This window comes from Sphaerodactylus townsendi, linkage group LG03 (genome assembly GCF_021028975.2).
Source record: "Sphaerodactylus townsendi isolate TG3544 linkage group LG03, MPM_Stown_v2.3, whole genome shotgun sequence".
NCBI lineage: Eukaryota > Metazoa > Chordata > Lepidosauria > Squamata > Sphaerodactylidae > Sphaerodactylus > Sphaerodactylus townsendi.
The window spans coordinates 122,717,564-122,734,798 of NC_059427.1; the positions used below are offsets into that span (position 1 = coordinate 122,717,564).

At 45.0% G+C, this 17,235-nt stretch overlaps 1 protein-coding gene across 1 annotated transcript in view; it reads right to left on the minus strand.

Moving 5' to 3' along the window:
• HEATR9 (HEAT repeat containing 9) overlaps positions 1-15,291 on the minus strand; it is a 33,651-nt gene extending 18,360 nt beyond the window's left edge. Inside the window, exons 1-5 of the mRNA XM_048492251.1 lie at positions 15,268-15,291; positions 14,328-14,497; positions 9,060-9,156; positions 7,233-7,289; positions 3,486-3,542 (exon numbers count right to left, since the gene is read on the minus strand). Of these exons, the coding sequence (XP_048348208.1) occupies positions 3,486-3,542; positions 7,233-7,289; positions 9,060-9,156; positions 14,328-14,497; positions 15,268-15,291 (405 nt within the window). The remainder of the gene's footprint in view (positions 1-3,485; positions 3,543-7,232; positions 7,290-9,059; positions 9,157-14,327; positions 14,498-15,267) is intronic.
• Between the last annotated feature and the right edge of the window lie 1,944 nt (positions 15,292-17,235).

Consider the following 17,235-nt stretch of genomic DNA (forward strand, 5'->3'; position numbering starts at 1 on the left):
TTCCACCAGGCCGGGGCCAGGGCCATAAAGGCCCTGGCCCGCGTGGAGGCCAGCCGCATCATTGAGGGGCCAGGAACCACTAATAAATTAGCCTCCGTTGAGCGGAGAGGCCGTGCAGAGACATACGGGGTGATGCGGTCTCGAAGGTACGAGGGCCCCAGGCCGCGTAAGGCCTTGAAGGTCAACACCAGCACCTTGAAGATGATCCGGAACTCCACCGGAAGCCAGTGCAGCTGGCGTAATACAGGCTGAATATGATCATAGATGGCGCTGCCTGTAAGTAGCCGCGCCGCTGCATGCTGGACCAGCTTTAGTCTCCGGATCAAACGCAAGGGAAGACCCGCGTAGAGCGAGTTACAATAGTCTAATCTGGAGGTGACCGTTGCATGGATCACAGTGGCTAGGTCTGCTTGGGAGAGGAAAGGAGCCAGCCTCCGGGCCTGACGAAGGTGGAAAAAGGCAGCCCGGGTTGTATGGGCCACCTGGGTCTCCATTGAGAGAGACAAATCCAGGTGGACCCCCAGGAAAATGCGCACGGAGGGGGTCGGCGCCAATGTGGCCCCCTCCCACACCGGTGGCTGGAAAATCCTGTCCTCCCCGCCGCCAAGCCAGAGGGATCTCCTCGTCTTCGATGGATTCAGTTTTAACCTTCCGCTCTGTCGCGAACCAACCAGCAACCGCCTTCCAAACAGTGCTGGAGAGCTGCAGGAAGCGCGGTGACTGTTCCCCCCTCCATCAACAGAATGAGCTGCGTGTCATCAGCTGCGGTAAGATCTAACTAATACCAGCAGCGCCGATCCGCCTCGGTCGAGCTGAATACGGAGCATGTCTGTGACGGGCGACGGAGAACAGTCTCTCGTCCCTGTGCTCCAGCACGGAAGCCGGACTGGAAGGGGGGAGGTCGAAAGCCGATGCGTCATCCAGGAAACCTTGAAGCTGCTCCTTAACACCACTCTCTCAATTGCACCTTCCCCAGAAACGAAAAGATTCTAAACTTGGGCGGTAATTGGCCAGATCCCTCGGATCTAACGGTGGTCTTTTTTTTAAGAGTGGGCGGACCACTGCCTCCCTTCCAACCCATCCGAAGACTCCTTGCTCGAGGGAGCCATTGATGATACTCTCAACAGATGGGGTCGTGAGGCTCCACCCTGCAGGTTTTTACAAGCCCAGGATGGGCGCGGATCCAGAGGACAGGTAGTAGGTCTAACAGCAGCTAAGGTTCTGTCGACAGCGGCTTCAGAGAGCAAGGAAAAGCTGGGCAAACAAAAAACAAGGGCCTGGAAGACGCGGGCAAAGGGAGCCTCCAGTTCACTATTAATTGTATCCAACGCGGGGAAGTTGGGTCCCATGAGCGGAGCGACGCGATCTTTATCCGCTGTAAAGCTCATATAAGAGCCTCACAGCTGATGCTCACTCAGTGGATTTGAGGACCTCTCCAATAGGGAGGTCAAAGACCGACCATTATAACGGAATAATTGTGTGCTGGGCGCAGAGCTAAAGTGGATGTGAGAGTGGAGGAGAAGAAAGCTCTCTTCCCCTCCTTCGTCGCCACCTCATAGGCTTTCATAAACGCCCTATAAGATGTTCAAGGTATCTCACACGCAGATTTTCCTCCACACTCGGGGCTTTAGACGTCTAAGCACCTGTTTCATATGGCGCAACTCCTCAGTATACCAGAGAGCGTGCCGAGAACGGGGGCGTAGAGGACGCCGGGGGGCAACAACCTCGATGGCATCGGAGAGCCGGGAATTCCAGTCCTCCACCTGCTCATCGAAAGTGTACCGGCTGGTTCAGGGTCCCGTATATCATTCAGGAAACCAAGTGGGATCCATAAGTCTCCTCGCGGGCAGGCATAAATTGGCCCGGTCAGCCTAGACAGGGTGTTGCGCGCGTAGTCCACCCGATTCTCTTTCAGGGCATAATGGTCGGACGCATGGCACTCTGCTAACAGAGGATAAAACCAGATTTACCCCCCGAATTCAAGACCAAGTCCAGCCGCAGATGCCCGCCATCTTCGCTGGGTGGGGCCAGAATTTATTAAGGAGAGGCTCTAGCGTCGCCACATGGATGACAATTGCAGGTCCGGGCAGCCACCGTGACATGAGGCGGCGTAAGGCCAACATGGACGCTTGAAGTCCCCTGCAAGACAATGCCAAGCCTGGGGAACCAAGCAGCGCCCAGTCCGACACCACCTCCAGCAGCCAGCAGTAGTGGCCGCCTCCGGGCAGCGCTTAGGGCGATCCCGTACACCAGAAGAACGTGGCCAGCCTCTCCACGCCAACCACTTCCGAGGTACGACGCGATTCCATGCCGGGCGATCTCCGGGACGGGACTGCCCCTAAAAGGGATAGATCTTCAACCGGCGCAACAGAGCCACCCCACCCCACCCCGGCCCTGGTGGTTCGCGAATTGATGGAGACACGCTTAAACCTGGTGGAGCTGCACCTCAAGCACAAGGCGCACGGTCTCACCCTTCTCGCGACTCCAGGTTTCGGTGACACACGCCAGGTCCACCTGCTGGGCCCCAAGAAAATCCTGGAGCACTTTGGTCTTGTTGTTAATGGACCTGGCGTTGATCAACACCAAAGACGAAGCAGAGTATCCCTCATCCCAGCCACCTTCGTACTTCGGGATAGGTCGGAGGTCAGAAGGCGAACGAGCATAGCCATATCTCGTGCGCCTTCTATCATATGGCCACCGCCTACCGCAATATCTTCCCCGTCCCATCAGCACTGGGATCCCTAGCCCCAAAGTTGGTGCCCCCATAACTCTGCCAACCTCCTCTCACCCAAAGCCTGACTAAACCAGACCCCCCACCAAAGGTGGGTCCAGCTCTTCGTTATGACCTTCGTTATATATTATAATTGTTTTTAGGCTTATTGATATTTTATTATTTTTATCTTGTGTTGTAACCTGTCCTGAGATCTTTGGATATAGGGCAGGCTAAACATACATTCTGATAAATATTGAAGGATACTAGATATTTATTTCTGCAGCTCAGGACAGACTAAAATACTTTCTAGATGTACAGGTACAGGCTTCAACTCAATATTACCAACAACAACAAAAAAACCCAAGATGGCCACTGTTCATATAGGCTGTTCCTAATCTTGCAGGCACAGCCATTACCATCAGCTAAAAGTGATGACTAACTAGACATTAAAGCTAACTAGACATTAACTAGACATTAAAGCTGACTCATATCTTCCTCGAAGAGCTCTCCAGCACCATCCATTAAACAGAATCACATCCAGAGTTTCGCCACCCCTGCAAGTAGCAATCAGTCAATTAGAATCGTGATGGGGAAATGCTAAATGTTAGGACAGTCCATGATGTGTGTCTTTTCCTAGCTGTTACCAAGGAAACACATGGGGCGAAATGCAGGTCAGCGGCAACCACAGATCTCCCATAACATCTACTTAGCCTTTGAAAACTTTCTAATCATGCATCGCAAGAGAACAAGTGTCCACAGGGGCTGTACTCACTGTTTTATAAAGTGCAGAGATAACATCTTCTTCAGCTACTCCAAGATTCCCAAGGGCCTAGAGAGACCAACCAAAGGGATTATGAAAATCAGAGCAATCATTAGGGCAGACCATTTGTTACAGGGTTTCAGTTCAACTGAGAAGAAGAAAAGGAAACCTCAGATAGATGTTATTTCCACCTTGGAAAAAAAATATAACCATAGGACAATTTACAGAACTGTTTTGTGACAGTGCAGTGAAAAGGTGTACATTCCATGCTCAGTTACACAGTCTCCCATCCATTTTAATAGCTATTCAGCATTCAGAATCATCACTTCTATGAACTGAAATATACCTCCATGCCCCAATATGTATGCACTGGGCCTGCAGGCAGCTATACCCTTTAGGAGTTAGTGAAAGGTAAGGGAGGGTACTGGAGCTGCATTTTCCTGCTTCTGTCATGGGGAAAGGAGGGGAAGTGGGGCATGGCCGAAAGTTGTAGTGGCTTTGTCCATTGTTTTCTATCTATAATCTTCAAAAAGAGCAGGCTTAGATAAGTAAATATAACAAAAGTGATTTTACCAGACTTTACAACACCTGTGGGTTAAAGCTGCTATTGCTAAGAAAACATAAGCTTCAAAACAAAATTTGAGGAAACGTTGATTTTTAGTGGCCAGTCACCTACAGCCAACTCTTGTCTTGCTCTAGCAAGAAAAATCGCACTAGAAGTGCTCTCGCTTTCCACGGGGGAAAGCAAGAAGCACTGGTGGGCAAGAGGAAGTATGTTGGGACAAGAAATCTTGCCTCGACACACTTCAGCTCCTAGTGAGCCCCATCTGTAATTGGCCAGAGATTAGCACTATAAGAAGATTCCAGGCTTGATAGCCATGAGATCATCCTATAAAAAATAAGGATTTTAAAAATGTATGATGCTGTGCTTTCCACAGATGGAGAACAAGGTGCAATGAATATCACAGAAAGGCACCCCCACAGCAACCAAGCAGTATAAAGTTGCAATCAAATCCAGAAGCAGCCAGTTAACAAAGATGTAATTTCCAACTGTGAAGGCAGGGGATTATGAGGGGTAAAACTCCCACCTTCCTTACACCCAAAGGCAAAGAATCTTCTCTGTTTCTCCTATGATCTTCTTATATAACCTCTTGGGGGTTCTGTTCAGTTGTCCACCCTGTACCTCTTTAAAATAAATGTATATCTGAACCAGTTTAGGGAACTGAGGTGATCCCCCCCTTCCATTCTCTCTCTGTTTTACCTCAGATAACCACACAATAAACTTTTTAAAGTTCAACAAATAAATATTAGAATTTCATTGAACACTTCAGGGGAACAGGTTAGAAGGGAATATTGTTAATAAGGAAACTTATTTACAGTTATTAAGATGTTTTCAAAGTTCAGCACAGATGGTGTTTGGCCGATTGTTAAGATTTCAGTTGGTCACAGAGTTCTTAATGCTGTAAAATATGATAGAATTACAAGATGTTTCATGATGTTACCCAACCTAGCACTCAGAGGTTCATGTGTTAATTCTGGTGCCTGTAAACTATATGGAAAGGAGTATTCTCCCAACTTGGTTTCCCTTCAGAGTTCCCAAACTTTAGGATCACTTCATGGGGTTTGAAGTAAATCCTTCTAAAAAAACTAGGGAAGGGAAATCTTCTCCCACATGCAGTGTAAATTCCCCTTCTGACTAGAGAATAGTACCCTTCTGAAACAAACTATTTTGCTGTCAGTTCCTTCCATTCTACCTGCTCTATCCAGATGATGAATTAACTCTGCTCATAGAACCTGTGCTAGGAATTTTCTCTCCCTAGAAGTAAATTCCCTTCCTTGGCTAGAGTAGGGTCACTTCTTTCACCAAGGTTCTCTTCCTGCTATCACCACAGGTCTCTCACAGACCCTAGGCACATCTGTTCTCTCTGTTTATATGTGTGCATGTAAGTGCCTTTAAGGCGTTTTCCCCACAGACAAAATATCCTGGGATAGACCCGGGATCAGATATCCTAGGGTGTTTTTATCCCAGTTTCTCTCTCCTTTTGCACAGCTGCACATCAGCGCATTCAGGCTGGGAGGAAGAACTCCAGTGAATTATGCATGAGCCCCTGGTTTATTTTCATTTTCCACATGAACGTTTACGTTTACATTGCTTATATAGGTTGCATAATTTGCATACATTTATGTAGTTTATGTTTGCATATGTTTACAAGTTTACGTAGATTCTGTTTTTCCAACGTTCTGATTGGTTGCAGTTAAGGGGCGGGGAGAAGAGGCAGCGATGCTGGAAAAATAAACCGGCCCATATCCTGTGGTGTTTGCATGGGTGTGGGATCGGCATGCGCTTTTCGAAAAGAACTGCTAATTTTATCATTTTTGCAGAATTCATGCCCAAACTGGGATGGTTCACTTCCTTATCCCAGGATATATTGGCCGTGGGGAAAACACATCACTTGAAGAACAGTGTCCCTTTAATAAAGGCTTTAGGTGTGGAAATGGGCTACTGAAGTTTTTCATGGCATGGAGGTAAATGATATCACCTGGGAAATAACAGTCCATTAAACCTCTACTTTCTTGTAGGCCTGTTGCCAAAAGTATTTAAGGACCAATAAAACTTTTTTAAAAGTAGAAATGGGAGGGGTCTTTTTCTTGGTGGTCTTAGTAGTAAGAGAGAAACAGAAGTAGAAACAAGTGACATACTTTGATTTTGAGAAAGAACAAAGTAATGGGCAATTTAAAAAGCATTTTTTTTCATTTGCCCTCCCTTGTTACTCTTGGCTAAATACTTAATTGCAAGCTCTTTGGGAACCAAGGCAGAGAGTTGGACAAAATATGCATGAAGTGACCCCCGCTCATGGGACTGAACAGTGCATAAGAAATTAAACAAATAAATCATGCTTAAGGAAACTCAAATATGAAAAACAAGGTCCCTGCAATGTTTCATCTGATGCACACACATGGATATGAACCTTTAAAGCAGTGGCGCTCACTCTGCATCTCGTGAAGAGCCACATTTCCAATTAGCACCAATGAAAAGAGTCACAATTACTACAATCCCTAGCGTGAGGCTGGCACTTCACTGAGGTCTACAGGTAGGGTTGCCGACTGCAGATCTGGAAATACCTGGAGACTTGAAGATGGGGCCTAGGTCAGAGGAGTTTAGGGAGAAGGGAAACTTCATAGGGCATTATGCCATGCAGTCCACCTTCCAAAGCAGCCATTTTTTCCAGGAGAAATGATAGATAGATAGATAGATAGATAGATAGATAGATAGATAGATAGATAGATAGATAGATAGATAGATAGATAGGATAGGATGAATGAATGGAGATACAGATAGATAGATAGATAATGAATGAATGGACATGATGATAGATGGATGGATGGATGGATGGATGGATGGAGATGGATGGATGGATGGATGGATGGATGGATGGATGGATGGATGGATGGATGGATGGATGGAGATGGATGGATGGATGGATGGATGGAGATGGATGGAGATGGATGGATGGATGGATGGATGGAGATGGATGGATGGATGGATGGATGGATGGATGGATGGATGGATGGATGGATGGATGGATGGATGGATGGATGGATGGATGGATGGAAATAAGTGATTTATATAGTCTAGAGATCAGTTGTAACTCCAGGAGATCACCAGCCCCCTCCTGGGGATTGGCATCCCTATCAGTATTATTTCCATATGGTGGAAGAACAAGGGCTGAATCAGTTCAAAGGAAGGTATTACATCACCTGAGCTGCATAGAGTTGTCCAGTTTCATCAGAGGAAGTTATGTCCTTGATGAGTGCCTGCAAGTCACGAATAAAGAATACAGCTGTATTAACAGGGGAGGAAGAAGGGAATGAATACATTTGTGTTGGTTTACAGTTCTCCTGGAAGTGGTCTTGACATCCAGAAAACTCCTGACTCTTCATACAAACTTGTCCTGCGAAGATCAATAGATCTAAATTGTTGTTGTCTTTTGGGCAGGCAGAGTTCACCTCTGTACTCCATTTGTCACTAAAGAAAAATCTGATCGACGTCAGATATATTTTCGAAGGCTGTTTCCGCACGGCCAAAAAACAGCGCCCTAAGAGCAGAAAAAACACAGTCCCTGGGGTGCTGTTCACATAGGAGGCACTGCTGCATCGCAGCAGCGCCGTCCTTGCCCCCCCCCCGCAAAGCGGCATGAAGACGCCGCTTCTAAAGCTCGCTTAAGGGGCGAGTTTTTTGGAACACACCGGCTGCCACCCGTTGCCGAGAGAACAGCAGCAGGTGGAAGCTGGTGTATTCCCGTAGCGCTCCTGAACAGCTGCCTACCTTTTCCCTGCCTTCTGTCGCTCTGAGGAGGGAAAGGGACACGCCTCCTTGCCTCCATCTCTTCAGCCATCACTCTGGCCAGGGGATGTGTCCCCTGGCCTTCTCAGAGCAACAGAAGGCAGGGAAAATGTAGGCAGCTGTTTGGGGGGCTGTGCGGCTGTGCGGAGCCTTCTCCGCCAGCAGCACAGCCTGTGAGGCTGTTCATGCGAACAGCTTCAGGGCTTGCATCAGCATCAATCATGCCGATGCAAGCCCACAAGCCTGGCTCTACGGAGACAACCAAATATTGTCTTTCCCACATTTCTTTGCCCAATAAGGCAAAGGTGCAGTATGATACCAGCTCCACCTTACCTCATGAAAGTCGCTTCTGCGCAGCCATGTGAAGGGAGAAACTGTGATGAAATAGAGCCAGATTGTAAGATATCAATTGTGCCATACGGAAATGGCTGAAGTCTACACCCATGGCCTACAAAAGATGCAGACTGAAGCCTAACATTATGGTCTGTAACATTTTTTTAAATTTCCCCACCTCTTTTTGTTTGTGTTAACATTCAACCTGATGAAGAGTTCAGGAGATCTCAAAAACATGCACTCTTGTTTAAATTTTGATTGTTTTTGGATTTTTGTTTGGACCTACATTCTCCTTTGCCATGGATTCATTGTGGACTTTTAAACCAGGAAGCCTCAAAGCTTGAGCTGGAAACTATAAAATCTATAACAAAATAACAGTATTTACTTTCTAGTGTACACAATAAGTTTGTTAAAAACACAGGACCTGGAATACAAGCTACATGTTTTAAAAAATGAGTATAAATTGTTTCAAAGATCTCAAACAAAGTTGATGATGCACACATTATCAACAACCAATACAGGACCATGCACTTTTCAATCTGTGCAACCTTCCATAGTGCTGTGTCTTAAATACAAAACAAGATCATTAAATAAAAAACATTCTGAAACAGAACCAAGAAGCTCACCCATTTCACATAAAATTAAATAAGTAACCTTATAAATGTGACGGGGAAAGTCTCTCATGGAAAAGAAAAAAAAGTAGTATTTGGAGTGGGGGGGGATCATAGCCATTTTTTGAATCAGCATTGGGGTCCACACAATAAAAGGTTCTGCATCCCTCACCATCCTGACCAAAAAGACATTCCTCATTCGTGGGCAGGAAGAATGCAAGGTTAAACAAGAGGGTAAGATTCCTAAACTGATTTTGACTGATGCCATGTTGCAAGCCAGAAACTTCGGTTTCTGACCTTTATCCTTTCTGGTTTCAATTTTTCATTCCATGGGTAAAGCTCTTTCTCCTTGAGTTTTGCTGACTTGACATACTTTGAGAGGGAAAATTCAGACCTGGGTAAGAGAAGAGAGACAGTTACAAATTGTTTACAAGTTGCTTTTCAATATACTCAGACTGGTTAAGTTTTGGGGCTGAAGGTGTGACCTAACTTCAGTGCTATGGGCTCAAGAGTCTCCTTTCTGCCTATAAATACTATGGTCTTCACAGCAGTATATAGACAAACCCCCTATACCACAAAGATCATTTCCAGGTAGGATTGCCAGTTCCAGGTGGGAAAATATCAGAAGATTTGTTGGGTGGAGTCTGAGGAGGGAGAGGTTTGGGAAAGGGGGGACATCGATGGGATTTAATGCCATAAATTCGACCTTTAAAAGCAGCAATTTTCTTCAGGTGAATTAAATCCCTATGACTTGGAGTTTAGTTGCAATAGTGGGAAATCTCCAGCCACCACCTGGAAGTTGACAACACTACTTCCTAGTGCTTATTTTAACTTTTTGTCTTCTTTCAAAGCTACTACTCCATCTTGCCCAGGTTGTAAGAAGAGCTCATCAGCTTAGAGCCAATTCATACAAACATTTTTGGGATGTGGTTTTATATGGCAGATGGTTTGTGTATTGTGTTGTACCATTTTTAACTCTTGAGTTTTATTATTATTATTATTATTATTATTATTATTATTATTATTATTATTATTATTATTATTATTATTATTATTATTATTATTATTATTGGGTTTATAGACCGCCCTCCCCCGAAGGGCTCAGGGCGGTGAACAACATATAACAGAGCACAATAATACATTAAAATCCAATAAATATAAGTTAATATGGCTCTAATAATAAACCCTATCTTATTAAAAATACAACATTATTAAACTTAGCATTAAACTAACATTAAAACAAGATGGCGCCAGCTTCAGTTCACCCAGAGCCCCAGAGGGAGGATGAGGCGGTGGATCCACTTGATGTTATAATAAAGGAGAGGGAGGAGAGGAGGAGAGGGAGGGGGCCCCTATCAACGGCTAGGCTCCCCAAAGGCCCGGTGGAACAGCTCTTTTAAATGTATTTCTTGAATTAATATTGCTGTCAGATTTGTGCTGTTGGCTACGCTGCCTTGAAAAAAGTGAGATAAAGAAAAGTGAATTCCTAGATTGCCAACCAGTCTACTCTGAGCTGAAAAGAGGTTGGTTTAATCAAGCTAGCTAAGGTTAACGTGATCATTAGAATGCAGGTCACTTCTCAAGCTACAGTCAGTTACAGTACATCAAACCAGGATCTGAAACCATGGTGAGGAGCTGATTTATTGACCACTGCTAGTCATAACAATAGTTTTGCATGACAGACAAAGCATCCAGATCTAATCCTGGTGTTCCATGAAATGGCTCTCAGCCACTCACTAAGCCACAGAAATGCCTGGCCAGAGTGGCTCTCAAAATCAAATCCTCTTTTGTCTTTTCACTAGTTCCTAGGTTAATGCGAGGCTAAAAATGGGAGAGTATCTAAACGACTGAGGACTGTTTGTGGACAATGAAATGACAATCTTAGAGAGAGTGAAGATTACCAAGCTCAGTACAGCCCATGAATCTACCTCATCCATCATGTAGACAAATGTTTCAGCCTGACTTGCACTAGATCCAAAACAGATGTGAGTCATGTACCAACATACTCCATCATGTTAGCAATCAAGCAGTGGCTAATAATTACCCAAACTGGTGGAAATTGAGGAATGGCTATAGCTGAGCAGTATTGAAAAGTCATGCATTTATAGAAAATGCAGAACTTAGAATTTTTGTATTTTGTGGGAAATGCTAGAAATACCGTACAAGATATGCGAGATGTTGAAAATAAGGTACTTGACGTTTTAATGCAAGCATAAGGTGAACTCTCATTCGAATAAGGACCAGATTTAATGTCTTTACATTATCCTGTAAACGTAAAAGGGCCTAACTGCCACAAATAGTTTTCGTCAGATACCTGCTATGAATTTCCCATTGAAAACTCGATTCTCAAGCATGCAGGGCCCCAACTCAGATTGGGGCTGTGACACACAGGGAGAGAGTGTTGGAATAAGCGACTTCTGCATGCCTGGACACTGGGGGGTGCTGTATATCACTCTAACTGTGATGTTGCCTCTCTTGTTTGCCCTCCTTGTCTGGGCCAGGAGACTGCCCGCTAACTTCCTTTCTTCCCCATGCTAGCCTCACTTCTGCTCTAGCCTTTGACCCGAGCGCATGGTCAATGGCAGCCTGCTCAGTGGGGCCTTTCCCACTGCAGCATTCACTCACTTCCACACACGTGATGGCGTGTTAGTTGTGCCCACTTGTCATAGAGAAAGTAATCTCTTTAGACTAGGGTTCTTTCTATCTACCTTTTCTTGGAACAAAGTTGTAAACTGAAGATAATTGAATAAATGTAAGTTTTACCTTTTACATTTATGTCTCTGTAGAAGTTTCTATAAACTGCATTCACACACACTACTGGGCATATCCATGACTCTAAACGAAATCTAACAGAGAGGATACCTGCTTTTCTAAAATGGTGGGGCCCCATGCACTTGGAGTTGAATTCCCAGTGGTGAACTCACATCTGATGCCTGATTAAAAGTCCCTATGGTAGACAAACAGAAAATGTTATGTGTAGTTATGTTATGTGTAGCCTTTAAAAACAATTTAAATGGTGATGAATTTAACAACAGAAGCACATGATATTAAATTCAGAGAAGCAGCCATGTTAGTCTGTTGCAGCAAAATAAAACAGAAGCCTAGTAGCACCTGAACATAGGGCTGTCAAACCCCAGGTGGGGCCTGGAACTCTCCCAGAATGACAATTGACCTCCAGACTACAGAGAACAGTTCCCTTGAAGAAAATAGCAGCTTCAAAGGGCAAATGCTAGAAGAAGGAGGAGGAGGAGGAGGAGGAGGAGGAGGAGAGTTTGAATTTATATCCCCCCTTTCTCTCCTGCAGGAGGCTCAAAGGGGCTGACAATCTCCTTGCCCTTCCCCCCTCACAACAAACACCCTGTGAGGTAGGTGGGGCTGAGAGAGCTCCGAGAAGCTGTGACTAGCCCAAGGTCACCCAGCTTGCGTGTGTGGGAGTGTACAGGCTAATTTGAATTCCCCAGATAAGCCTGCAGAGATCAGGCGGCAGAGCTGGGAGATCAGAGCCAGTTCCTCCAGATTGAATACATGACTCTCTTAACTTGCCTCTCATGCACTGCTGCTCACTGCTAGCTGAAATCCCTCCTGGAATTCCTGCCTGTGCAGCCATCATCCCCAAATTTCCAGGAATTTCAAATGCTGGAGCTGGCAGCCTCCCCAAAACACGATGTCCTGAAATATTTTTCTTTCTCGATTTTTTGTAACATGCTGCCTGAAGAAGAGTTCTGCAGAACTCAAAGGTTTGCACTGTGTTGTGTCATTTGGTTAGAAAACTGTACGGGACTGCCATAAGTCAGCTGTGACTTGATGGCACAAAAAAAATTATGGGGATTGTGTTCTGGAGTTTAATTTTTTTTTTCTGTATAGTGTATTATTAGAATTTGGGGTACTCTATTAATATTGAAGTCAGAGGGGCCAGTTGAATACAAAAAAATCCCTGACAAGATGCCCACAGAAGACACAGTTCACTCTTCATAGTGTTAATACCCAAATGGGGACCGTGCCCAAGTTATCCCCCTAAAACAAACATTTTTTAAAAAATCTATGATATGTTAGCACCATCTACTGGATGAAGAAAGGAGCAGCAAAATGAGGTTTCGAGGACAGAGCAAACACTCAAGGAAGAAAGGAATGCAGAAGCTTAGGCTTCTGATGAAAGCCTGGTAGATGGTGAAGTATCATAACACAGGATAAATAGCACCTGAGAAGTTCATGAAAGCGCCACATGTAGCTTTGAAACCTCCCTACTATTTCCCAAGTTTAAAAAAGAATTTAATGAGTCAAGACATACAATAGTATGAATATAGTGATCCAGATAGGGCTCCTTTCCAGCCAACTTAACTCCACCCTCCATATTTTTTCCCTGGGCAACAGTGAATGCTCAAGAAAAGAATATGAGTCAAAATAGTGATCTGCAGTGTGCAAGAGGAAATGGCAACAATTCCTGCCTGTCTTTGGAAGATAGGGTTGCCAATTCTGGGACAGTCTTGGAGATTTGAGGCAGTGCTGGGGGAGAGCGTAATCTGGGGGGCAGAGATGGGGGTGTGATGCCCTAAAGTACATAAAGCTGCCATTTCCTTATTGGAAACTGTAGCCTGGAGATAAGAAGTAATTCCAGATTAACTTTATTGGAAAAAATGCCTCCAGGTATTCATAATTAAAGTTTTTTTTAAATGGCTTGTTTAAAAAGATTAGACCTGTGGATTGGTGGCATGAAAGGGAAAATGTTGGCCATGACAGGCTAATGGAAGGAAAATGGTGTTGATGTGGATATCCAGGTGGTGTTATAAGATGCTTGAACTGCCCTCTTCCAAAAAAAGATTACATAGATTCATGGTGGATGGGTCCATCAACAGCTACGACCCATAGAGACTGAAGAGAATCTCCGTATTCAGAAGTAGCAAACTTCTGAATAGCAGTCACAGGAGGCAGGGGCGTACCGGCCTAGGGATATGGAGACATACATGTCCCCGAGCGCAAACCTTTTGGTCATGTGGGGGGGAGCGCCAGATGCCCCCCATGTGACGAAATGGCATGCATCCTCCACGGCACTCCGCCCCCCCTTGCCGGCCTCCAGAAATGGGGGGGAAGGTGCCACAGCAGGTGGCAGTGTCCCCCCCCCCCCTCAGCCCTGCTCCCCAGGTTCCCTGCAGCCTGGCTTCTGCCCTCCTTTTAAAAGCATGTCCCTGGAGGCCAGCTCCGGCACTCTCCAGGCTCTGGGAAGGATAGAAGCCATCTCCACCCCCAAGCACAGATGGTGCAGGGGGGGCGGAGAAGGAGTTGTTACCGGGCACCATCCCCCCCCCCCCATATGCCTCTGACAGGAGGCAGCATCAGTCATAAGGGGAAGACCTTGGCTTCTGTTTGACCATCAAGGGCAACTGAGTGGCCATTTTGTGAAACATGGCACTGGACTAGATTAGATGGGCCACTGGTCTGATCCAGCAGGTTAGCTCTTCTGTTCTTCAATAATCTCAGGGAATACTCTGCAATTTTTAATTGAAATTGCTAATGTGTACTTAGTTTGCCGTGCTTTGTCTTCAGGAAACGTAACGTAGCATCGCTTACTTTTTCTTTTGGGCCTTGGATTTCTCCTTGTCCAGCTTCTTTCGATACATACATGGATGCTTCAAACTAGTTGCATCAGGCTGCTCAGTTATCCTAGGCTGGATAGAATGAGGTGGAGGAGTGGATGTTCTCCACAATGAAGGAGATTGTGGGTATGTTATATGAGGAGTCTAGGAGAAAACAATGTTAAATCACCAGGATTGCAATATAAGCAACATGATCTCATTATCAAAAATACATTTTCCTTCAGAATTTGATTACAAACCACGATTGCTTAAGGACAAGACTGGCCTAAGACCTTTTCTGCACAGCAAACATAAAACGGGTTGCAGATGGGACAAATGAACCCGTCATAGTCCTGGTTCATGGCTGAGCGTCCCATGGTCAGGGAGCGGAGGCGCTTTTTTTCACTCACCTCCCTCCACTGTGTAGCTCCAAAGCTTGGCCAGCATGGACCTCCACAGCCATGTTGCCATCCCTGTGCCCTCCGTAGCTATGCAGCAGAGAGGTGGGGACTGAAAAAAAGGGAAGCACTTCCAAATAACATGCTTCCCAGGCCAGCCTTTCGCTCGGCCGTGGCTGCAATCCACATTAAAACAAAAGAATTGCAGATAGCGCAATTCTTAAAAACCCGGGTTGTGGGGGAAATACAAAACGGACTCGAGTTAGGAGCAGGATCCATGCAAAGTCCCCACCACCACCACCACCACAGGTTTTATACCGTGGTTAGCCCGCTTTTATTGGCCCGTGTGGAAGGGGCCTAAAGCATTCTCTTTCACCTTAGCCAGTGTTTCAGAATGCCACAGCCTACTCCTGAAATGCAATTCTAGAAGGTTTTCATAGTTTATATAATTTACTTCTTCCTATAGAGAACTCAAACAGAAGCCATTGATAACTATCAGACCCATCATGGACTCCCTTTTGGTTGTAGATACCATACCTGGTGGAAGGAATCCTTTGGCATCTGGTGGAGTCGATTCCTCCTGGCTTCTAAAGAAGAAGAAGGAGAAGAAGGAGGAGGAGGAGGAGGAGGAGGAGGAGGAGGAGGAGAAAAAGAAGAAGAAGAAGAAGAAGAAGAAGAAGAAGAAGAAGAAGAAGAAGAAGAAGAAGAAGAAGAAGAAGAAGAAGAAGAAGAAGAAGAAGAAGAAGAAGAAGAAGAAGAAGAAGAAGAAGAAGAAGAAGAAACAACTAAGTGTGAGGTCAAAGTATCAGCAATAATCTCAAAAGGCAGTGAGATGCATTAATATTTTAAGCTGTTTGGGATGGACCATCAGGCCTTTCATGATTCCTCCTTCTCATTATGACTGTATGGGAATAATCATATTAGCCTGCTTTTCATAACCATAGTAAGGATTATCATGTATGTGAAGAGCTATGAACTCTTGTAAATGCTAGTAGTAGCTGCAGCAGCAGCAGAGATAGCAGAATACATTTTCCAGAATAGAAAACATAGCACACACACTAAGAGAAACTGCAAATTTACTTAATTTGTATAATTGTGGGTTGCAGAATCCAGCTGTTATTAGTGTACTTTTTTAACTGCCTAGGCTGCAGAATTCAAACTGCTCTGAGGAAAGCTTCTGTTTTATATACTGAAAAGCAGTGAGTAATTACCAAGTCACATAGCACCTTACCGGGTAATGCATTTATAGTGCAATCCTAAACAAAGTCCCTGATGCAATTGCCTCATTTAAGTCCTGCTCCATTTCCCTACCAAAACCTGGTAGGCCAAACTCACTCCCACAGTGGAGTGAGGGATCAACTTACTCCAAAAGCAGCCCCACTGCTGCTTGGTTTCATTGAGTGAATCCACACCCCCACATTCCCTCTCCAAGCGGAGCCTTTACAAGCTGTTTGTTAGAGCTCTGCCTCCTTGACAGTGATTGCTGTTAATTTTATCTACATTTTTCTCTAGTCCAATCCTAAAGCTTGGAAGGTGCCTGGGAAATGTACACCTTCAGGGAAATTAGCAGCCAGACCTGAGGGTAATGGAAAAGTTGTCTTGAGGTCTCCAGGCTGCTCTGCTCCCAAACCTCAGGCTTACAGTCAGGACAGTAGCCCAGCAAGAGAGGATATAACTGTGTGTCTATAGTTTCATTTCGATTTTTAAAATTTGTGTATCCCGCCTATTCCTAGTTCAATCAACTTATGGTGATTAGGGATGCCAGGATCCAGATGGGACCTGGAAAACCCCCAGAATTACAGCTGATCTCCAGACTACGGAAATCAGTACCCCTAGAAAAAATGGATGGACTGAAGTCCCTAACCTGGATCTGACAACCCTACCCCCCCCTCCCCATCACATTATTTTCCAAAGCTGTAACTCACCTATTTCCTCTGATTTTTCAATCATAGAGCTCCACGATAACTGAGATGTTTTGGCACGATTAGTGATCCTGGGGATCATAATTAATCCTACCATTTCTTTTTGGGGGATTTTACTATAGGCCTGGCTTTTCCGAAAGGATTCCTCAGAAAAATAGGTAGGCCAAAAGACACTACAGTGATCTTCTGATCCTGCTTGAAAACCCATTTTTCCTAACTCAGGAGCAAGGAGTGATGTCATAAGCCACTACTATGATGACATTTTACATATGTCCCCAAACATAATCAAATGACTTCAGTGAGAAATGATTTTTCTATATTTAGGACATGGTCTGTAATGATCAAACCTCAAATCTTACTGCTCTAAAGTAGTTAACTCTGAGAAAATTCTAGGAGATATGGAGGTAGAGCCTAGGGCCAACAGGTTTACAGACTCCCTCCTCTGGAACAGCCATTTTCCCAGGGGAACTGATCTTTGTAGTCTGGAAATCACACATAATTGTGGGAGATCTCCAGGCCATACCTGGAGATTGGCAACCCTACACTGTTCCTACCAAAATAATCTCAGTGACATTTAGTTGGA